Consider the following 23,831-nt stretch of genomic DNA (forward strand, 5'->3'; position numbering starts at 1 on the left):
GTGTGGTGGTGCATGCCTGTAATCCCAGCTATTCGGGAGGCTAAAGCAGGAGAATCGCTTGAACTTAGGAGGCGGAGGTTACAGAGAGCCAAGAATCACACCACTGCACTCCAGCCTGGTGACCAAGTGAGACTCTGTCTCAAAAAAAAAAAAAAAAAAAAAAAAAGAGAGAGAAGAACTATGTTTTCCCACACCCCTTACATTTATAGGGTTTCTCTACAGTGTGAGGTTGTACATGTCTAGAAAGATTCAAGTGTTTAGGCTTTCTCACATTCCTTACATTGACAGTGTTACTCTCTCCCGTGAATTTTTACATGTTCAGTTAGGCTTGAGGAAACAGCAAAGGTTTTTCCACATTCTTCACATCCATAGGGCTTCTCTCTAGTGTATTTTCAAATGTGCAATACGAGCTGAGAAAGAAGCAAAGGCTTTCCCACACTGGTCACATTCAAAGGATTTCTCTCCCATATGAGTTCTTAAATGTTGAATACGTCCTGAGGATGTACGGAAGGCCTTCCCACATTCCTTACATTTATAGGGCTTCTCTCCAGTGTGAATTCGCACATGATTAGTAAGATCTGAATGACAAGTGAAGACTTTCCCACAGTCCTTACATTTATAGGGTTTTATTTCAGTGCGAGTTCTTAAGCGATCATGAAAGCACAAGGAATTTCGAAAGGATTTTCCACATGTGTTACATTCAGAGGTCTTCTCTGCAGCATGAGTTTTTAAGTGTTGAGTTAGTACACAAGACCTACTGTAAGCTTTTTCACATGCATTACATTTATAGGGTTTATATCCAGTGTGAGTTCTTAAATGATCAACTAGACTGGAGGAGACAACAAAGGCTTTCCCACACTCCTTATATTCATAGGGCTTGTCTCCAGTGTGTCTTCTTCGTAAATGTTTAGTAAGGTCTGAGCGTTCTGTGAAGGCTTTTCCACATTTCTTACATTCATATGGCTTCTCTCCACTGTGTCTTCGTAAATGTTTAGTAAGGTATGAGCGCTCAGTGAAGGCTTTCCCACATTTCATACATTCATAGGGTTTCTCTCCAGCATGTGTTCGTAAATGTTTGGTAAGATATGAGCACTTAGCGAAAGTTTTCCCACATTTCTTACACTGATAGAGTCTCTCTTCTGTGTGAGTTTGCATATGAATACGAAGATAGGCAGAAGAGGTCAATGGTTTCCCACATTTGTAACACTTAAAAGGTTTCTCTCCAGTGTGAGTTCTCAAATGAGCAAAAAGAGATGAGAAAGAAACAAAGACTTTCCCACACTGGTCACAATCAAAGCGTTTCTGTCCTGTGTTACTTCTTCTATCTTCAGTAACACCTGAGGATGTACCAAAGGCCTTCCCATATTCCTTATGCTCATATGGCTTCTCTCCATTATGAACTCTCAAATGTCCAAAAAGAGATGGGTGAGAAATAAAGGCCTTCCCACAGTGTTCACATTTAAAGGTTTTCTCTCTGGCGTGACATCTTATATGTTCAATAAGGCCTGCAGATGTACCAAAGGCTTTACCACATTCCTTACACCCATAGGGCTTCTCTCCAGTGTGAGTTCGTACATGTTCAAGAAAGCCTGATGGCACAGTGAAGGTTTTGCCACAGTGCTTACATTTATAAGGTTTTATCCCAATGTGGGTTTGCACGTGATTATTAAGGTGGGTAGGATATCTAAAATCTTTTCCACATTCCTTACATTCATAGGAGTTTTTAATAATGTGTGTTTCAACATTTACAGCATGGCTTGTGGAGTGAGTAAATGCTTCCCCACATTGCTTCCATTCATAGAGTTTTTCTCCACTCTGAGTTTTCCTGTGTGCTTCAAGGTGTGATTGATGAACAAAGGCTTTCCCATAGTCAATGCATTCAAAGGATTTGTCTTGTATACACTTTCTCTGGACCTGAACATTTAAAATCAGGCTGAAAGATTTTCCACGCTTACTGAACACAGAAACTTTCCTTATGGTAGAAGTTTTATTGTACAGAGAAAGGAGGTCTTTTGCATACTGAATACATTCAGACGTGTTCTCTCTATTGTGAGTACTCACGTTGGTCTTAAGGCATGAATGTTTACAGAAGACATCTCCACATTGATTACAGTCATAGAGTTCCTCTCCATTTTGGTTTCTTGCCTGTTAACACAGGAATGAACAATAAAGGAAGCATTTCAGCAGACTTATTAATAGATACTACTCATCTAAGAAACATGATAATTATTATTTTGCCACTTTTATAACATGCATATAATTCCTACCCTTTGGATTTCCTTCAACTTCAATAATGGAACCCTACTGTAAGAATCCTATGCCATCTGCTCTAATCTTCGAAAGATTCGTATAGCTTTTCATGAAGTTATTTTAAAAACTTAAATGTCTAGTTATACATGTCACAATGAACATTCATGGGAAGTCTTAAGTACCAACCTTCACACTAGGTATGGGATCTCTCTCCAGATATTTCTCCCACGGGTGAATTGGGTGAATGCCAAGTCTCTAAAATATCTATCATTTCTGCTCATTTCTTTGTTGTTGTTGTTGTTGTTGTTGTTTTTTGAGATGGGGTCTCACTCTGTTGCCCAGGCCTGAGTGTGCAGTGGCACGATCTCAGCTCACTACAACCTCCACCTCCTGGGTTCAAGTGATTCTTCTGCCTCAGCCTCCTGAGTAGCTGGGACTACAGGCACACACCACTACGCCCAGCTAATTTTTGTATTTTTAGTAGAGATGGGGTTTCACCATATTGGCCAGGCTGGTCTCAAACTCCTGACCTTGTGATCCGACTGCCTTGGCCTCCCAAAGTGCTGGGATTAGAAGCATGAGCCACCGTGCCTGGCCATTTCTGCTGATTTCTACAATGCAATGTCAATCTTCTCTGAATGTGAAAAATAAACTTATTTTGTTAATCTTACCAATTGTATCCCATTTGATATTTTTAAACAAAAATTATCTTGCCAAAGGGCTGGCCCCTTGGTTTTCAGGCACATTTTCCATTCTGAAATAAAAGAGAAAAATATATATGAGAGTTTACACATGAAATGGTAGGTTAAATAAAAAGCAGATAGATTTGAGCAATTTATATATGTCTAAAATTTGGCAATCATATGGGGTCAAGTTTTAGTAGTTTTTAAAACAACTTATTCTATGAAAATTAAACACAATGGTGAACAGAAACAGTACTATCAGGGAAGGAAAAGTAGGAAAAATTAGAACAAAAGCATTAAACCATAAACATAAAGAAGGTCATTTGTTAGATAACAGGGAAGTCTGGATAGAGGCAAAGCAATGGAGGATGAAACGTTAAGATACCCCAAAACATTCAAGTCCAGTGGACTCAGCCTTCTGATTCAAAGGGCATCTTTTAAAACTTCATTATGCTTCCAAACATACTGAGAACTTCTCATGGACCAGGGCTGTTCTTCACAAACACTCACCTTGGAGAACTCTTGGCAATGTGCTCAACTCTTCCTCTTCCTCCAGCCAAGAGATCAGACTGGGTTTGAAGAGCTGGTAACCTGTATACAGGGAAAGATACACCAATGGAAGAGGCTCATGCAAGAAATAGCAAACTTTTCCATGAAACAGGGCCTACGTTTCTAATTAAAACAGTGAAAAGCACTTAAATTGCATACATCCCATCTTCCTGTTCTCTGAAGACACTGGTTATCTCTGACCCCTGAAATTCACATTCAAGCTTAACCCATTTCCTGTTTGCCCCAAGAAATGAGCACTAGCAGTCAGCTGCACTTTTTCTTTCTAAATGGCAAATATTAAATACAAATTTTAAAAACCACTAAAACCTTTATTAAAATAGAAACTAATGGAAGCTCAAAGAGAGATCTTGATTCTCCTGGGAAAACTCCCATACCAGTAGTTCTGAACTTTAGAGTGAATTACTCATCTGAAGACAGGGCCCCAACAGCAGACTTTCTGATTTAGTACATCAAAGGTGGAGTCTGTGTGTGTACACATATCTAAGAGAGTGATGGTGATGCTACCGATGCAAACTCCTATACAAGATTAAAACCCACTAGTACAGGAACTGTTATTTCCTATTTTATTCATGAAAAAAATTTTTTTTCAATGTGTATACATCCCACTGTATTCAGATTTGACATCACTAATCCTAGAGCACAGTAAGTACATAATTTGTATCTTGTTCCAGAAGAGGCTACAAGGGATGATGCCAGGCTTACCTACTGAGGACAGGTTCTTATAGTTTTCCAGCATCACATCACGATACAGGTTTCTCTGAGTTGGGTCCAGTAAAGTCCACTCTTCCTGGGTGAATTCCACAGCCACACTGTCAAAGGTTACCAGGTCCTAAACCATCAGACACATGCTGATTTGAGCCAAGTAACATTTCCACCAATGTTGGCTGAAGAATGAAGAAAGAGGACCCAATCCCTGTACAGGGTACCGAGTGGTCCCACTATCTACACCCCAAGGTTCAATGGCCCTAGGATCTCTTCTATCCACATTCACTCACTGTCAATTTCCTCCAGTAACATGGCTGTAACAGAACCTCTTAGACATAAACTTGTCAACCACAACTAGACTGGGAGCTTTTCTCATTTGATTCCTCTCTACTGCAATATACTCCTGAGCACATGACAAACACTTGATAAATGATGACATGGAAAAATTCCTTAAGAACAGAACACTTTCAAACCCCTTGCCATCTGTCCTGGCACCCAGAAAAATAAATACATGGTTGGCACCAGGAAAATGAACATTAATTCATAACTACAAAAATACTGAGATAATTTTCAGGGTAATTCCTCACCAATATGACAGGTATGACTTTCTGGGGAAAATTCAACTAGGGTCTGTATTTGCTTTAAGGAACAAGAGAGACAGGTCTACCTACAAGAAAATGAGTCTTTGTTGGTATCATTACTCCAATTTTAGAAGGATACAACTTTCACACTAAGTTTGGATCTCCCCAAATTCATCATTATCAGAATATCTCTCCAGAGACATTGCTCCCTCTTGAGTGAATGCTATTTCTCTCAATTATCTTTTATGCTTATTTTCTACATACATTGGAAGTATCAATATTCTGAGTGTGAAAAATAAGAAATACCCTTTCTTAACATTACCGTTTGTATCCCATTAGAAATTTGTATTTTCCAAAAATCCTGCTGCAGTGCTGAAACACTGGTTTGATGTTTCATTGCCCGGTCTGAAAATAAACAAAAACATAAACTGAGGGTTTAAAAAAAAAAAGGTAAAATGAAAGAGTTAAAAATTATAGGCCTCATTCATATTTGTTTTTAAAATAATAAGAAAAAAAAGAAAGTTAAATTTAAACATTTAGACCATGTCAAAAATTTGGCAATAAGAATAAAGGGTCAAAATTTTAGCTAATTTGCTACAAATTGACTCATTTAAATTTAAAACTAATGTCAAACAGAAAATGTTATCAGAACAGTAGGAAAGATCTGGGCCAAGGCCATAGTTCAAAGCAAAGAACTTGAAAAACAAAATATATAGTTTCATAAGATCATACAAAGTTGGAATAGACGGAAATTTAAAGAGTATCAGAAATTGAATATTTTCTAACTTCTGAGATAAATGGCCTTAATCTTGTGAGAGAAGGTGCATCTTGAAAAGTTCCCTCATTATGTTTCTGATGGTTTGGATGTTAGTTCCCTCCAAATCTCATATGGAAATGTAACACCAAATACTGGAGGTGGGGCCTGGTGGGAGATGCTTGGATCATGGGGGCAGATCCTTCATGAATGGCTTAGCGACATCCTCAGAGTAATAAGTGAGTTCTTGTTCTGAGCTCATGTGAGACCTGGTAGTTTAAAACAGGAGTCTCCAACTCCGGGGCCATGGACCAGAACCAGGCCACACCACAGGAGGTGAGTGGCAGGAGAGCAAGTGAAGTTTCATTTGTATTTATAGCTGTTCTCCATCCCAATTGCCTCCTGAGCTCCACTTCTTATCAGATCAGCAGCAGCATTAGATTCTCATAGAAAAGCAAACTCTATCATGAACTGTGCATGCGAGGGATTTAGCTTGCGTGCTCCTTTTGAGAATCTAATGCCTGATGATCTGTCGCTGTCTCCCATCACCCCCAGATCCCCAAATGGGACCATCTGGTTATAGGAAAACAACCTCAGGGTTCCCATTGATTCTACATTATGGTGAACTGTATCATTATTTCTTTATTTATTACAGTGTAATAATAGTAGAAATAAAGTGCACAATAAATGTAATGCACCTGAATCACCCTGAAACCATCTCCCTGCCACCCGGTCTGTGGAAAAATTGTCTTCCAAGAAACTGGTCCCTGATGCCAAAAAAAGTTGGGGACTGCTGGTTTAAAAGACTGTGACACCACCCCCAACTTCTCTTTTACCCCCTTTCTCATCATGTAATTTGTGGACTCCTCCTTTGCCTTCTGCCATGATTGTAAGGTTTCTGAGGCTCTCACCTGAAGCAGATGTCAGAACCATGCTTTCTGTAGAGCCTGCAGAATCATGAGCCAAAATAAACCTATTTTCTTTATAAATTACCTAGTCTCAGGTATTTCTTTCTTGCAACACAAGAACAGACTAACACAGCTTCCAACCATACTGAACTTCTCACTGACCAAGGTTATTCTTCACAAATACTCACCTTGGAGAACTCCTTGCTGCAAGGTCCTCAACTCTTCTTCTTCCAACCAAGAGATCACACTGGGTTTAAGGAGCTGAAATCCTTTACAAGAAGAAATGATACATTAATGGAAGGCAGGCCAGGCACAGTGGCTCATGCCTGTAATCCCAGCACTTTGGGAGGCTGAAGTGGGTGGATTACCTGAGGTCAGGAGTTCGAGACCAGCCTAAGATGGTGAAACCCCCGTCTCTACTAAAAATACAAAAATTAGCTGGGTGTGATGGTGTGTGCCTATAATCCCAGCTACTTGGGGGGCTGAGGCAGGAGAATCGCTTGAACCTGGGAGGCAGAGGTTGCAGTGAGTCGAGATAATGCCACTGCATTCCATCCTGGGCATCAAGAGCAAAATTCCATCTCAAAAAAAAAATTAATGGAAGAGGCTCATGCAAGAGATGATAAACCTTACATTATAGAACTATAGTTCTTAGAGAAAGCAGTGAAATTATTTCAAATGGACTAAAACTGAAAATATCTCTTCTTTCTGTGTCCCCAAAATTGGCTATCTCTAACCTCTGAAATGCAAATCCATGCTTATGTACACATTTACAAAGCAATAACCTTTCAGTCACAGAAATAAGGTATGTTGTCAAACTCCTGAATGAAGAAAAAAAACAAATAAAGTGAAACAAACAAATCCTGTATACTTGGGAGAATAAAACTACACCAGTGATTCTTAATATTATAGTGTGTCAAATTGATGTGGAAGGATAGTTAAAACACAGATGACAATCCAAGTGGAGAGTTTCTGATTCAGTAGGTCAAAGGCAGAGACTAAGACTGTACATTTCTAAGGGAGTAACAGTGATGCTGTTGAAACCGGACCACACTTTGAAAACGACCACAGTAATTAAGACTTATTATGGCAGGGACAACGTCTCTGGTGAATTCAGTGTTGAACAAACCAATTCTGGAACATGGCAAGTACTCAATGTATATCTCTTCCCTAAGAGGCTACATAAAATGATGGCAGTCTTACCTACTTTGGCCACGTTCTCATAATTCTCCAGCATCACATCTCTGTATAAGTTTCTCTGAACTGGGTCCAGTAAAGTCCACTCCTCCTGGGTGAAGTCCACAGCCGTATCCTCAAAGATCAGCAAGTCCTAAACCATCACATACATGCTGACTTCAGCCAAGTAACAGATCATGTTTGTAACATGCAGTGCAGTAACAGATGAAACCAATGTTCACTGAAGAATCAGTTAACAGACCCCAATGCCTGTAAAGAGTTGTGAGGTCTCTCATTATCTACCCAAAGCTTAATAATTCCAGGTGAATCTCAGGTATTCCTCTCTCTATCCTTGCTCATTCACTACTTATCAATTCCAGTTGTATGGCTTTAATGGCACATCTCAAACATGAACTTCTCATCACGAGCAGACTGTGAGTGCTTTCTCATCTTATTTCCCTCTACTAAAAGATACCCCAAAGTACACTGCATCATAAACTTGATAAACAGTGATGAATGATTAGCCTTTTTTTTTTTGGAAGCAGGGTCTTGCTCTGTCACACAGGCTGGAGTACAGTGGTGTGATCATAGCTCACTGCAGCCTTGACTTACTGGGCTCAGTAAGTAGCTAGGACTATAGCCATGCACCACCATGCCTGGCTATTTATTTATTTATTTTGTAGAGACGATGTCTCACTATGTGCCCAGGCTGGTCTCAAATTCCTAAGATCAAGCGATAATGCCACTTCTCAGCCTCCCAAAGTGCTGAGATTACAGGTATGAGCCACTGCACCTGGCCAGGATTAGCCTTTGAGTAAAGGATGCTTTCATCTTCCTTTCCATCTGCCAGACCACTCAGCAAAATAAGAAACATATATCTGGCACCATAAGGGACAAAATTAATTAACAATTACTGAAATGCTGAAATGTTTTTCAAGGATTACCAGTATGAGAACCTCCACTCCCTGGGGAAATTCCACAAGTGACTCAGTGCTTGAGTGAGTCTTTATTTACTTAAAGAAGCTCTGGAGACACATCTGCCTAGAAGGAAATGTGTTTACCTGGTGATGCACGTATGTCATTTTGTGAAAGTATACACTTTCTGCATACCTGATAACAATTTGTCAAGAAGTAAGCCATCTTCCTTTCTGCCTCTGTCTTTTCTTCATGAAGGCAGATTGGGTTCCTATAAAGAAGACCTCCTGGAAGAGAAAGAAGGCGTAAGAACCAGACATAATCACAGTTCCAACATTCACATGCATGGAAGTTATTCCATCCTGGTTCTAAATTCTCTTATAATTCATATAAACTCACACAAATATACACTACATTCATAAAATGCCACTGCAGTTCTGTCTCACCTAGAGCAAGAAAAAGGAATTGTGAGCCAAGCTGTCGTAAGTAAAAGTATAATATCCTCATTGTACAGGTAAATAAACTTTTTTTTTTTTTTGGAGACAGGGCCTCGCTCTTGTCACCCAGGCTGGAGTGCAGTGGCATGATCTTGGCTCACTGCAAACTCCTGGGTTCACGCCATTCTCCTGCCTCAGCCTCCCAAGTAGCTGGGACTACAGGTGCCTGCCGCCACAACTGGCTAATTTTTTGTAGTTTTAGTAGAGACGGGGTTTCACCATGTTACCCAGGATGGTCTCGATCTCCTGACCTCGTGATCTGCCCACTTTGGCCTCCCAAAGTGCTGGGGTTATAGGCGTGAGCCACTGCGCCCGGCCAGATAAAGAAACTTAAGACGAGAAATGTCTTTTTGTGCCCATGGTGATATAACTCACAAATGAGATTATGCAGCACCTATTCTCAAAGCACACACATAAGGGGGCTAACTCACTCAATAGCCTTCTCTGGCCCACTTCAACACCTCAGAAAGGAACTACTAGCGTGAATACTAAGGCCTAGAGCACTGGACTCTATATTCTGTATGGGGTACTGATATGGGGGTGGCTCTGTGTCCCCACCCAAATCTCATCTTGAATTGTAATAATCCCCACATGTCAAGGGCAGAACCAGGTGGAGGTAACTGAATCATGGGGGCAGCTTCCCCCATGCTATTTTCATGATAATGAGCGAGTCTCACAAGATCTAATGGTGGATTTTTTTTTGTTTTTTGTTTTTTGTTTTGAAACGGAGTCTTGCTCTGTCACCCAGGCTGGAGTGCAATGGCGTGATCTCAGCTCACTGCAACCTCCGCCTCCCAGGTTCAAGCAATTCTCCTGCCTCAGCCTCCTGAGTAGCTGGGATTACAGGCGCATGCCACCACACCTGGCTAACTTTTGTATTAGATACAGGGTTTCACACCGTGTTGGTCAGGCTGGTTCCAAACTCCTGACCTCATGATCCACCCGCCTCAGCCTCTCAAAGTGCTGGGATTACAGATGTGAGCAACCACACCCAGCCAATTTGATGGTTTTATAAGTATCTGGCATTTCCCCGGCTTGCACCCATTCTCTCCCCTGCCACTCAGTGAAGAGGTGCCTTCTGCCATTGATGTAAGTTTCCTGAGGCCTCCCCAGCCATGTGGAACTGTGAGTCAATTAAACCTCTTTTCTTTATAATTATCCAGTCTTATGTATTTTTTCACAGCAGCAAGAACAGACTAATATGGGTACCTAAAGCAGATTTTTGGAAAAACCATAGGACAAATCCATGGCTTCTATCCTGTGAGGCTGGCAGTGAAATATGTCTGGACATGCTTTTTTGTAATTCCAAGGACATGTCAGGGTAGCTTATAAATCTAAGTGGCTAACTGGCAATCTATTCCTCTTTATATAGAGTATCTGAACTCATGTAGACATCAATCATTAATCAACAAGCATTACTTATGTCATTAAATACCTTATATTAAATCTTTACTGCTGGTGATATGTGTGAAACCCACTAGAAATGGTATATGTACTGTATAAAACGAGTATTAATAACACCAACTGCATTTACTAGGGTCTATGTTAGACATTACATATATATACACATATATGTGCATATACATATACATGTATATATATGCTCACTTATCTGAACAATATCCCTATGTACTGCTGAAAAAAATCTAAATTCAGAAAACACAAATGACTCTTCTAATATCATCTACTTAGGAAGTGGTGAACCAGGACTTGAATGCAGTCAAGTTTGTCCCTAAGTGTAATCCTCTGTGGTGGTTGTTACTCCCCTATAACGACCACCATATAAAGGACTCTGGGAATTGATATCTGGCCTGCTTAAAATGTGCTATTCTACTTTTGAATATAAAGAATTAGAACCAGAATGTCATGGTTTTACAAACAAGTCAGAACTCATTTCCAACTCTGGTTGCTTCAACAGGGTTCCAAGTAGAAACACTGAAGTTAGTGTTCTGAGCTCTACCCACTGCTCCTGCAAGACGGCAAAAAACATGCAGAGCAGCAATGGAAAATCAGACTCTGCCCTACATTGACTAATTGATGGGTCTTCTCAGAAAATCATCTATTCTTATTATTTGTGAGTTCTCTTTTTCCTAAAACTTCTGCTTGTATTTTTATTCCTTCCTTCCTTTATGGTTCTTACAAATCAAATGAAAAACGCAGTTGAGGTCATCAATAGTAGACAAGGAAAAGAAAAAATTATTTGAACTTGAAAACAGACTATTTAGAAATACACAAAGGAGAAAAAACAAAAATGAAGAAAAATTACAGGATTCAAGGGGCATCATCAAAAGCAAATTTTTGATTTACAGGAGTGCAAGAAGATAAGAAAGAAACAAAGAGAACACATACTTAAAGAAACAACAACAACAATGTTTCCACACTGAGGAAAATATATAAATATCCATACTCAGGAAGGGCAAACATCTCCAATCACATTCAATCCAAACAAGGCTACCCTAAGATATACTCAAACAGTCAAAACTGAAAAGCAAAGTGAGGATCTTGAAAGCAACATGAAAACATGAAAAAAGATACAAATCACATATGAAGGAGTTCCAATAAGGTTATGAGCAGACCTGTCACCAAAGACCTTACAGGCCAGGAGAGAAGAGGATGACATATATAAACTGCTGTCATGAAAAACAAACAAACAAAAAAACTGCTCACGAGGAATACCATACCCAGCGAAGCTGTCCTTCAGGAATGAAAAGAGATGAAGATTTTCAAAGAAAAACAAAAGCAGAGGCAGTTCATCAACACCAGACCTAACAAAAAATGCTAAAGGGAGTTCTCAAGCATAAAAAAAGGACGCTAATTAGTAACAAGAAAACAAAGCGCAAAACTGAGGTAAAAATAAGCACCTAGTTAAATTCAGAATACTCAAACACTGTAATGGTGGTTTATAAAAGAATTATATCCTTACTATGAAGGTTAAGAGATAAAAGTATTAGGAACAGTAAGAGCTAAAATAGGTAAAATAGCTAAAACAGTAAGAGCTAAAACACCAAAAGGACTTGACTGCTTCGTGGTTGAATTACATAAGACATCTAAGAATATCTAAACCAATCCTTCTGAAATTAGTCCAAAAAACTGAAGAAGGATACTACAAAGCAACTTACAGGCCAATATCTCGAATGTATACAGATGCAAAAATCCTCAACAAAATACTAGCAAGCTGAATTCAACAGTACATTAAAATTATCATTCATAATGGTCAAGTAGGATTTACCCCTGGAATTTGTTAAGGGATATACAATATAAAAAATGTAAATTATGATATCAAAAAAAATGAGGAGAGGTTGAGTTAAAGTATAGTTATTTTATGTGATCACAGTTATCAGCTTAAAATATCCTGCTATAAGATGTTTCATATAAGTCTTACGGTAAGCACAAAACAAAAATGTATAGCAGACACACAAGATAAAAAAAATTAAAGAATCAAAAGTACACCAGTAGAGAAAATTATTAATCATAAAAACAGACAAACAAAGAAACAAAGAATATTAAAAAACAACCAGAAAATTTAATGAGCCAGGTGCAGTGGCTGTTGCCACTAATCCCAGCACTTTGGAAGGTGGAGGCAGGCGGATCACTTGAGGCCAGAAGTTCAAGACTAGCCATGGTCAGCATGGTGAAACCTTGTCTCTACTAAAAATACAAAAATCAGCCAGGCATGATGGCAGGCACTTGTAATCCCAGCTACTCAGGAGGCTGAGGCATGAGAATCGCTTGAACGAGGCAGGAGAATCGCTTGAACCCGGCAGGCAACAGTTGCAGTGAGCCAAGATCACGCCAAGATCACACAACTGTACTCCAGCCTGGGCTTTTTTTTTCCAAGGTAGGTACTTACCTACAACGATTACCCTGAATGCACACATACTAAATTGTCCAATTCAAAGACAGAATGGCCAAGTGGATTAAAAAAACAAACAAAGACACAAATGATATGTTGTTTACAAGGGACTCACTTCACCCTTAAGGACATACATAAATTAGAAACAAAAGGACGAGGGAAAAAACACTGCACGCAGACAGAAACCAAAAGACAGGTAGGTTAAGTATTACTTATATCAGACAAAGTAAACTTTAAGTCAAAAACCATAACAGGACACAAAGGTCGTTATATGATAATAAAGGGATCTACTCATCGGTAAGAATAGTTATAAATATACAACTGGCCATCTGAATTCATGGGTACCACATCTCCACTTATTAGGGTAGATTCAACCTGCTATGGATTGAAAATATCCAGAAAAAAAAAAAAATGCATGGGTCCAACTGTATTATGCATGTGCAGATATTTTCCCTTCTCATTATTCCCCAAATAATACAGCAAAACAACTATTTACATAGCATTTACTTTAAGTATTACAGTAATCTAAAGATGTTTTAAAGTATATGAGAGGATGCACATGATTTTCAAACAAATACAACATCATTTTATAAGAGACTTGAACACGCCTAAATTTTGGTATCCATAGGTGGGGGAGGGGTTACAGGAAGGGGGATTATCCTGAAACAAATCCCCCATAGATTCCAAAGGATGACTACATATGCCAACAACAACAGAGTACATAAATATATAAAGCAAATTAATAATAGATCTGAAGACAGAGATTGCGATAAAATAATGGGGGACTTTAATACTCTTACTTTCAACAATGAACAGACCATTCAGACAGAAAATCAATGAAGAAACATTAGACTAGAACTACACTTTAGACCAAAACAATCTAACAACATACACAGAACATTCCATCCAACAGCAGCAAAATACATTCTTCTCAAGTGCACACAGAACATCATCCAAGATAGATCATATGTTAGGCCACAAAACAACAACAAAGCAAGTCTTAACAAATTTAAGAAGGTTAAAACCATATCAAATATCTTTTCTGACTACAGCTGTATGAAAATAGAAATCAATAATAGGAAGAAAATTAGAAAATTCACAAATAAGTGGAAATGAAGTAACACACACCTGAACAAGCAAAGGATTTAAGAGGGCAATTAATAGCAATAAATGCCTATATGAAAAAAGAAAATCACAAGTAAACACCCTAACACTGTACCTTGAGGACTTAGAGGAACAACAAGAACTAAGCTCAAAGTTAGTAGAAGGAAGGCAATAATAAAGACCAGAACTGAAATAAACGAAACTAGAAAAACAACACAAAAAATAAAGGAACTGAAAAGTTTTCTGAAAAGATGAACAAACCTTTAGGTAGACTAAGGAATGAAGAGAAAAAAAAAAGGCTGGGCACAGTGGTTCACATCTGCAATCGCAGCACTTTGGGAGGCTGAGGTAAAAGGATCACTTGAGCCCAGGAGTTCAAGGCCAGTCTGAGCAACATAGCAAGGTCCTTATCTATACAAAAAATGTTTTAAAAAATAGCTGGGGCTGGGCATGGTGGCTCACACCTGTAATCTCACCATTTTGGGAGGCCAAGATGGGCAGACTGCTTGAGCTCAGGAGTCCGAGACCAGCCTAGGCAACACAGTAAAATCCTCTCTACAAAAAATACAAAAATTAGTTGGGTGTGGTAGTGCATGCCTGTAGTCCCAGCTATTCAGGAGGCTGAGGTAGGATAGCTTGAGCCCAGGAGAGACAGGCTGCAGTGAGCCGAGATCATGCCACTGCACTCCACCTGAGCAATACAGCCAGAGCTTATCTCAAAAAAAAAAAAAAAAAAAAAAAAAAAAAAAAAAAAAAAGGGCCTCAGAAATAACACCACCCATCTACAACCACCTGATCTTTGACAAACCTGACAAAAACAAGAAATGGGGAAACGATTCCCTATCCCAGCACCTAATAAATGGTGCTGGGAAAATCTGCTAGCCATATGTAGAAAGCTGAAACTGGATCCCTTCCCTACACCTTATACAAAAATTAATTCAAGATGGATTAAAGACTTAAATGTTAGACCTAAAACCATAAAAACCCTAGAAGAAAACTTAGGCAATACCATTCAGGACACAGGCATGGGCAAGGACTTCATGACTAAAACACCAAAAGCAATGGCAACAAAAGCCAAAATAGACAAATGGGATCTAATTAAACTAAAGAGCTTCTGCACAGCAAAAGAAACTACCATCAGAGTGAACAGGCAACCTACAGAAGGGGAGAAAAGTTTTGCAATCTACCCATCTTACAAAGGGCTAATATCCAGAATCTACAAAGAACTTAAACAAATTTACAAGAAAAAAAATCAAACAACTCCATCAAAAAGTGGGCAAAGGATATGAACACACACTTTTCAAAAGAAGACATTTATGCAGCCAACAGACACATGAAAAAAATGCTCATCATCACTGGTCATCAGAGAAATGCAAATTAAAACCACAATGAGATACCATCTTACACCAGTTAGAACGGCAATCATTAAAAAGTCAGGAAACAACAGGTGCTGGAGAGGATGTGGAGAAATAGGAACACTTCTACACTGTTGGTGGGACTGTAAACTAGTTCAACCATTGTGGAAGACAGTGTGGCGATTCCTCAAGGATCTAGAACTATAAAAACCATTTGACCCAGCCATCCCATTATTGGGTATATACCCAAAGGATTATAAATCATGATGCTATGAACACACATGTACACGTATGTTTATTGCAGCACTATTCACAATAGCAAAGACTTGGAACCAACCCAAATGTCCATCAATGATAGACTGGATTAAGAAAACGTGGCACATATACACCATGGAATACTATGCAGCCACAAAAAAGGATGAGTTCATGTCCTTTGTAGGGACAAGGATGCAGCCGGAAACCATCATTCTCAGCAAACTATCACAAGGACAGAAAACCAAACACCTCATGTTCTCACTCATAGGTGAGAATTGAACAATGAGAACACTTGGACACAGGGTGAGGAACATCACACACTGGAGCCTGTTGTGGGGTGGGAGGATGGGGGAGGGATAGCATTAGGAGAAATACCTAATGTAAATGATGAGTTAATGGTGCAGCAAACCAACATGGCACACGTATACACACGTAACAAACCTGCATGTTGTGCACATGTACCCTAGAACTTAAAGTATGATAAAAATAAACGAATGAGTGAAAGAAAGAAAGAAAGAAAGAAAGAAAGAAAGAAAGAAAGAAAGAAAGAAAGAAAGAAAGAAAGAAAGAAAGAAAGAAACCCAGCCAGCCAGCCAGCCAAGTAGGCATGGTAGCACAAATCTATAGTCCTAGCTACTCAGGAGGCTGAGGTGGGAGGATCACTTGAGACCAGGAGGTCAAGGCTGCAGCGAGCCATGATTGCAGCACTGCACTCCAGCACAGGCAAGAGCAAGACCTTTTCTCAAAAAGAAATTAAAAAAGAACACTCAAAATCAGATATGAGAGAGGAAACATTACAACTGTTAACTACAGAAATATGAAGGATTGTGAGACTACTTGGAACAATTACATGCCAACAAACTGGATAACCTAGCAGAGATGTACAAATTTCTAGACATACACAACCTACCAAACACTAAATACTAAAAAGGAGAAAATCTGAACAGACCAATAATGAAGAAGGAGACCGAATCACTAACTAAAAACCTCCCATCAAACACACACCAAAAGGACTTGACTGCTTCGTGGTTGAATTACATAAGACATCTAAGAATATCTAAACCAATCCTTCTGAAATTAGTCCAAAAAACTGAAGAAGGATACTACAAAGCAACTTACAGGCCAATATCTCGAATGTATACAGATGCAAAAATCCTCAACAAAATACTAGCAAGCTGAATTCAACAGTACATTAAAATTATCATTCATAATGGTCAAGTAGGATTTACCCCTGGAATGCATGGACGGTTCAACATATGCAAATCAATGTGGTTAGTACCACATTAACAGAATTAAGTATAAGAACCATATGATCTTGTCAACAGATGCAGAAAAAGGATGAGACCACACCACTGCACTCCAGCCTGGACGACAGAGCAAGACTACATCTCAAAAAGAAGAAAAAAAAAAAAAAGGTGCTGAAGAACATTAACCAAAAGATATTTTTTTTTTTTTTTGAGACAAAGTCTCACTCTGTCACCTAGGCTAGAGGGCAATAGTGTGATCTCAGCTCACTGCAACCTCCACCTCCCAGGTTCAAGCAATTCTCATGCCTCAGTCTCCCTAGTAGCTGGGATGACAGGCGTGCACTACCACACCCAGCTAATTTTTGTATTTTTGTAGAGACAGGGTTTTGCCATGTTGGCCACACTGGTCTTGAACTCCTGGCCTCAAGTGATCCGCCTGCCTCGATCTCCCAAAGTACTGGGATTACAGGCATGAGCCACCAAGCCCAGCCCCAAAAGATTTGTAACCTCAAATAAGTTGAGAAACATGCTCAAGTATCTTAGGGGGAGAGGGATCAAGTACTCCTTCCATTCATTTTTTTAAAAAACATTGAGCTCCCATTCTCCATGAAAGGCATCTGCCATAACCCATGGACCTGGCAGGGGCAGGGAGCATCAGCACTAAACCAGAATAGCATCGCAACATAGGAGGCACTTAGCAAGGTGTAGTTGGTGCAAATATACAAAAGAGAGCGCAATTCTATTGCCAGGGTCCCTTCTTCAAATCAGTCACTTGTATGTGTGCTAAGAAATGCCCAATTCACATGAACAAATGACTCCAGATCCTGGAGAATAACAGTATAATCACCCCTCTTCCTGGGATCATGGTTGGTAAGCAGTATCCTGGGGTGCATCACTGGTACTAGCACAGGCTCCAAACTTCATGACAAAGACTCCAGGCCAACACTTGGAAGGGACAACACAAAGCATGGCACAGCAATACACATAAACTTCAACAAGACAGGCAGCCTTCCCAAATGGTACCGAGTGGAAAGTAAAGTTCCTCTTCAAAGTTTCCCTTCTTGTTAAAGAATAAATCATAAGTGTTAGAAATAATATTTTCTTTTAGGCAGGGTGCCGTGGCTCATGCCTGTAATCCCAGCACTTTCGGAGGCTGAGGCAGGTGGATCACCTTGAGGGAAGAGCGAGACCCTCTCATATCGTTTTATATTGTTTTATACTCAGTACCTGTTTTAAGAAGAAACAAGGAAGTGAAACCAAAGGCAGGCAGCCCAGCACCAGACACCAGACCCAAAACCAGACCCAAAACCAGGCTTGGGCCTGCCTGGCCTGAACCTAGTAGTTAAAAATCAACTCATGGCCAGGCGCGGTGGCTCAAGCCTGTAATCCCAGCACTTTGGGAGGCCGAGGCGGGTGGATCACGAGGTCAGGAGATCGAGACTATCCTGGCTAACATGGTGAAACCCCGTCTCTACTAAAAATACAAAAAACTAGCCGGGCGTGGTGGCGGGCGCCTGTAGTCTCAGCTACTTGGGAGGCTGAGGCGGGAGAATGGCGTGAACCCGGGAGGCGGAGCTTGCAGTGAGCCGAGATCACGCCACTGCACTCCAGCCTGGGAGACACAGCGAGACTCCGTCTCAAAAAAAAAAAAAAAAAAAATCAACTCATGACTTAGCAAACGATGTTATCTATAGATTACAGACACTGTGTGGAAGAACACTGTGAAACTCCCTGCTCTGTTTTGTTTCCCTCTGACTACCAGTGCATGAAGCCCCTGTCACGTACCCGCTAGATTGCTCAATCAATCACGACCCTTTCATATGAAATCTTTAGTGTTGTGAGCCCTTAAAAGGGATAGAAATTGTGCACTGAGGGAGCTCGGATTTTAAGATGGTAGCTTGCCGATGCTCCCAGCTGAATAAAGCCCTTCCTTCCAAAACTCGGTGTCTGAGGGGTTTTGTCTGCGGCTCGTCCTGCTACAACCTGAGGTCAGGAGTTCTAAACCAGCCTGGTCAATATGGCAAAACCCCGTCTCTAGTAAACACACAAAAATGAGCCAAGTGTGGTGGCAGGCGCCTGTAATCCCAGATACTTGGGAGACTGAGGCAGGAGAATCACTTGAACCCAGGAGGTGGAGGTTGCAGTGAGCCGAGATCATGCCACCGTACTCTAGCCTGGGCAACAAGAGTGAGACTCTGTCTCAAAAAACAAAAAAGAAATAACAGTTTCTTTTAAAGATTAACTTCCTTCACGCCTCCTTTCTTTGTGCTAATAACTCTTTGTTAGGCCCTATCCTATGTAGCCGTTAGATATAAGGAAATGAGTACATTCTACGTCCTTGTACTTTAACCAAGATATTTGTTCTAGACATGCTCAGGCATGTCCCAACTCACAGCTTATGCCCCTTCCTTATTTGGAAATGTTATTACTTCTCTAAGTCTTTTCAAAAGCAACTTCCTCTTTTCCTTTGTTCTCCCTTGCCTTTACCTTTAGGAAAGTTTTACGTTATTAGCCAGTCAGGTTTAGCTTAGATTGTGCAGTCCAGCTCCAGCCAATAAAGACAGGACACAGTAGCAGGGAAAAGCTCCATAAGGGATAAAAATTGCTTCCCTCCTTCGTTTGTGTGTCCTCTCACCATTGTTCCGTCTGTGAGGAGCACCCTTTCTGCAGAAAGCAAAATTGCCTTGCTGAGAAAATTCTTCGTCTGAGCGCTAGTTCTTCTCAGCACTGAGGAACAAGCATTTCTAGAGTAATAAGCGTTTTACTTATACAATCAGCAAGCCACGAAAGGTCAAAGGGCACTTACAAGAGACTTTCCACCCCAGTTCAAAGTGATCTCATCCTTTTCGCCAACTGTGTTGTAAATGGGGCACTAAGTCACTTTTGTGGGATCTTTCAGGATCCCTCCAAAACACTTGCAATTACACTTGGAGAGGCTCATGAAATTAAAGGATTTATTACACTCATAGATCCTAGAGAGGGAGGCATGCCATGCCATGCAGGGGGCCATGCTGGAGGAGGACCAAAGCAGGAGGCTCTGAAAAGCAGGTAGGGAGCTGAGAGAGAAGCCTCCCTTGAGGGCAATTGCCTTTACTGGGGCTTGAGGTATAGTACTAAAGCAAAAGGCATTAGATAGCACTGGTGCATTTGAATGTTACTAGGTCATAGTCAGGGGAGGGCCAACAGAAGAACTTATAGCATAAGTACCTTATCATACTGGTACATCTTGTCACTTGAGCAGGGAGTTCACAGCCTGCTTGTTAGAATGCTAAGGCATCAAGAAAATACGAATTTTTAAAAATGTATAATGTATTCAGGGAAGAATGACAATATGGAACCTGGAATGAAGACATCTGGTTGGATCCAGATGAAAGACATGATCTTAAACCCCTGTTATGATCTGGATGTGGTCTGTCCCCATCACAACTCCTATTGAGGCTTGGTCCTCAATATCACAGCACTGGGAGAAGGGGCCTAATGAGATGTTTGGGTCATGGGGGTAGAGCCTACATAAACTGATTAATGCTGTCAGGCAGAAGTGAATTTTAGCTCACACAGAAATGGATTAGTGCCCACAGGAGCTAATTGTTATAAAGCAAGGCTGCTGTTTGTGTTTGGTCCCTTTTGCACAAGCCTGCTTCCTCTTCTGCCTCTCCACCATGTTTTGCTGCAGCATGTGAGCCTCATCAGAAGCAGGAGAGATGCTGGGGCCATGCTCTTGGACTTTCCAGTCACTAGAATCCTGAGCCAAAGAAACCTCTTTTCTTTATAAATTACTCAGGTATTATATCATAGCAACAAAAAAGAGACTAACACAACCTAAGACACTTTGAGCCTCCCTTATCAGGGATATAGCTTGCCTTTTGGTTTCTGAGGAGAAAGCCTTCTGCTTGAAATTTGTGACAATCTCATTTGGTCCAGATACTTTGGAAGGTAATATATATTCTCCTCAAGACCCACACCATAATCACTTATTTTTATCACTAGAGTCTTAACTAGTCCAAAATCCAGGGGCAAAGATATACAACATAATGCATGAGAAAAAAGCTCACACAACAAAAAAATTCCAACTCTGATAACGTATCACAAGAAAACAAGGGAACATATATAGGACGGATTCTAAAGGTATTAGATCAAGAAGGTTAAAATGTAACATTAGATAGGCCCAAATTCATTGATATGGAACACCGATATGGTTTGGATCTGTGTCCCCACCAAATCTAATGTCGAACGGCAGTCCCCAGTGCTGGAGGTGAGGTCTGGTGAGAGATGACAGGATCATGGGGGCAGATTTCTCATGAATGGTTTAGCACCATCTCCTTTCATACTGTTCTCATGAACTGGCCATTTAAAAGTGTACAGCACCTCCCATCATTCTCCCTTGCTCCTGGCTCCTGCCATATAAGATGTACCTACTTCTGCTTCACCCTCTGCCATGACTGAAAGCTTCCAGAGGCCTCCCCAGATGGAGAAGTCACTATGCTTCCTGTACAGCCTGCAGAACTATGAGCCAATTAAACTTTCTTTTTCATTCTCCAATTTAAAACTTTTAATTAAAAAAATAAACTTTAATGTTGAAAATGCAAACTTGGGGAGGGCAGAAAGATCACACACAAGGCTACCACTTCACACTTAGAGGGTTGCACAGTAGCTCGACAGAGGCGCTCCTCACTTCCCAGACAGTGGGGCGGCCGGGCAGAAGTGCTCCTCGCTTCCCAGATGGCGGGGCAGCCGGGCAGAGGCACTCCTCACTTCCTAGATGGTGCAGTGACCAGGCAGAGTCACTCCTCACTTCCTAGACTGGGTGGCGGCCAGGCAGAGGTGCTTCTCACTTCCCAGACAGGGCGCAGCCAGGCAGAGGCGCTCCTCACTTCCCAGACAGGGCGGCGGCTGGGCAGAGGCGCTCCTCACTTCCCAGACGGTGAACAGCCAGACGGAGAGGCTCCTCACTTTCCAGACAGTGGGGCAACGGGCAGAGGCACTCATCACTTGCCAGATGGGGCAGCGGCTAGGTAGAGTGCTCTTTACTTCCCAGACAGTTGGGCGGCTGGGAACTTCTTTATAAATTACCCAGTCTCATGTATTTCTTTATAGCAATGTGAGAATAGCCTAATACAGGTACTTACTAGACATTTTGAATTTTACATATTAGCTAATGGACCACAGCATGATTCTAATAGCTAAACTGGTTAGATGACTGAAACTTGTACTCATGACCAAGCTAAATGGGTTAATATGTAAGAGCTTCCCTGGCTAACACAAAGGAAGGAATCCTGGACACATAGGAAGGTTGCACTGGATTTATCACATGTGATCTGCACAGCTTCCCTTCTTCAACCTACATTGAGGGCCCAGAAGACACCCTCTTCACAAAGCCATTCAGAAATAGGTAACTGAAGGGAGTACCTCCATTCTTGAAAAGTTCTGTTTATTCTCTTTTATACATTTGTTAAGACTATAGGAGATACAATCACTGAGATGAGTTCCCTGTTTCAATGGGGATGATGACAACCTTGAGTGCCAAAAATCAAGTGGGTAGCACTTAACTATCCAAGACAACGAGGCTACATCGAATGTCAAGGGCACACTGAATGTACCAATAATTGGAATGCTTTGGCCTGCAGAGATCATTGATGTTAGCAAACTGATCACATTTCGTCCCTAGGATGAAACCGATAAGCACCCTACTACAACAGGGATTAATAAATCTTGTTGTAATGCGACATATAATAAATGTTATACTTTGTGAGCCACAGTCTCTGTTACAAATACTCAACTCTGCCCTTGTAGTATGAAAGAAGCCTCAGAAAATATGTAAACAGATGAATATGGTTGTTCTGTTCCAATTATAATTTACAAAAACACGTTGAAGACTAGCCATAGTTTGCCAATGTGAGTCTTGGAATATTGCTTGATCTATGTAACAAGAAATCTCAAGTCTAATGGCCAAAAACCTGATAAGAGTCACCACAGGAGAGATTCACAGCCTCTCATCAAATCACCAGACCTAGGTAACACACCACTCAGGATTGTGCAGAAGTCACATGGACTTTGGAGAATTACGGGGGACTATCATAACTTATATCAATTCTCCTGTTTTCCATCAAAATAGAGTCTTCAGAGGTTTTGATATTACACAAAACTTTGCAACACTCCATCACATTGATAACATTTTGTATATTAGATCCCATGAACAGGAAACAGTAAATAGTTTGGATACCTTTACAGGCTACAAAGTAGAGGATGGGAGATTCAAGAGCCAGCTAAATCAACAAACTTGGTTTTGTTTTGTTTTGTTGAGACAGCGTCTTGCTCTGTTGCCCAGGCTGGAGTGCAGTGGTGTGATCATGACTCACCATAACCTCCACCTCCTAAGCTCAAGTGTTCCACCTCAGCCTCCCAAGCATCTGGGATGACAGGTGTATACTACCACGCCAGGTAATTTTTTTTTTCTTTTAACCTTTTTTTGGTAGAGATGGGATCTTACTACCTTGGCCAGGCTGGTCTTGAACCCCTGGCCTCAAGCAATCTGCCTGCCTCGGCCTCCCGAAGTGTAAGAGTTACAGGCCTGAGCCACCATGCCCCATCCAATCAACAAAGATTTGAGGGTTCAGTTGTCTAGACTATATCAAGATATCCCCTCCAAGGTGTCACTCCTAATCAATGCTCCCCAAAATTAGGTGCAACACTTGGCAGACCTATATGATTCTTGGCCAGGCACAGTGGCTCACGCCTGTAATCCCAGCACTTTGGGAGGCCGAAGTGGGCAGATCACGAGGTCAGGAGATTGAGATTATCCTGGCTAACATGGTGAAACCCCATCTCTACTAAAAATACAAAAAATTAGCTGGGCGTGGTGGCACACGTCTGTAGTCTCAGCCACTCAGGAGGCTGAGGCAGGAGAATCACTTGGATCCGGGAGGCAGAGGCTGCAGTGAGCTGAGACTGCACCACTGTGCTCCAGCCTGGGCGACAGAG

The 23,831-nt window shown here is 40.9% G+C and overlaps 1 protein-coding gene across 4 annotated transcripts in view; it reads right to left on the bottom strand.

Annotated features, from left to right (window-relative positions):
• Positions 1 to 182: 182 nt before the first annotated feature.
• The window catches only part of LOC105479939 (zinc finger protein 560), a 35,893-nt gene continuing 12,244 nt past the window's right edge, over positions 183 to 23,831 (bottom strand). For 2 of the 4 annotated variants that reach the window (XM_011738378.3, XM_071087616.1), the window contains 8 exons: positions 8,738 to 8,829; positions 7,655 to 7,781; positions 6,640 to 6,720; positions 5,112 to 5,194; positions 4,206 to 4,332; positions 3,444 to 3,524; positions 2,922 to 3,004; positions 183 to 2,145 (listed from right to left, as the gene is read on the bottom strand). In XM_011738378.3, coding sequence (XP_011736680.2) covers positions 382 to 2,145; positions 2,922 to 3,004; positions 3,444 to 3,524; positions 4,206 to 4,332; positions 5,112 to 5,194; positions 6,640 to 6,720; positions 7,655 to 7,781; positions 8,738 to 8,767 — 2,376 coding nt within the window. In that variant the 5' untranslated portion in view covers positions 8,768 to 8,829 and the 3' untranslated portion in view covers positions 183 to 381. Of the gene's footprint in view, positions 2,146 to 2,921; positions 3,005 to 3,443; positions 3,525 to 4,205; positions 4,333 to 5,111; positions 5,195 to 6,639; positions 6,721 to 7,654; positions 7,782 to 8,737; positions 8,830 to 23,831 lie in introns of those variants that run through there. The other 2 variants (XM_071087617.1, XM_011738453.2) reach the window with 2 other exon arrangements.

The sequence above is a fragment of the Macaca nemestrina genome, chromosome 20 (assembly GCF_043159975.1).
Source record: "Macaca nemestrina isolate mMacNem1 chromosome 20, mMacNem.hap1, whole genome shotgun sequence".
In the NCBI taxonomy this organism is placed as follows: domain Eukaryota; kingdom Metazoa; phylum Chordata; class Mammalia; order Primates; family Cercopithecidae; genus Macaca; species Macaca nemestrina.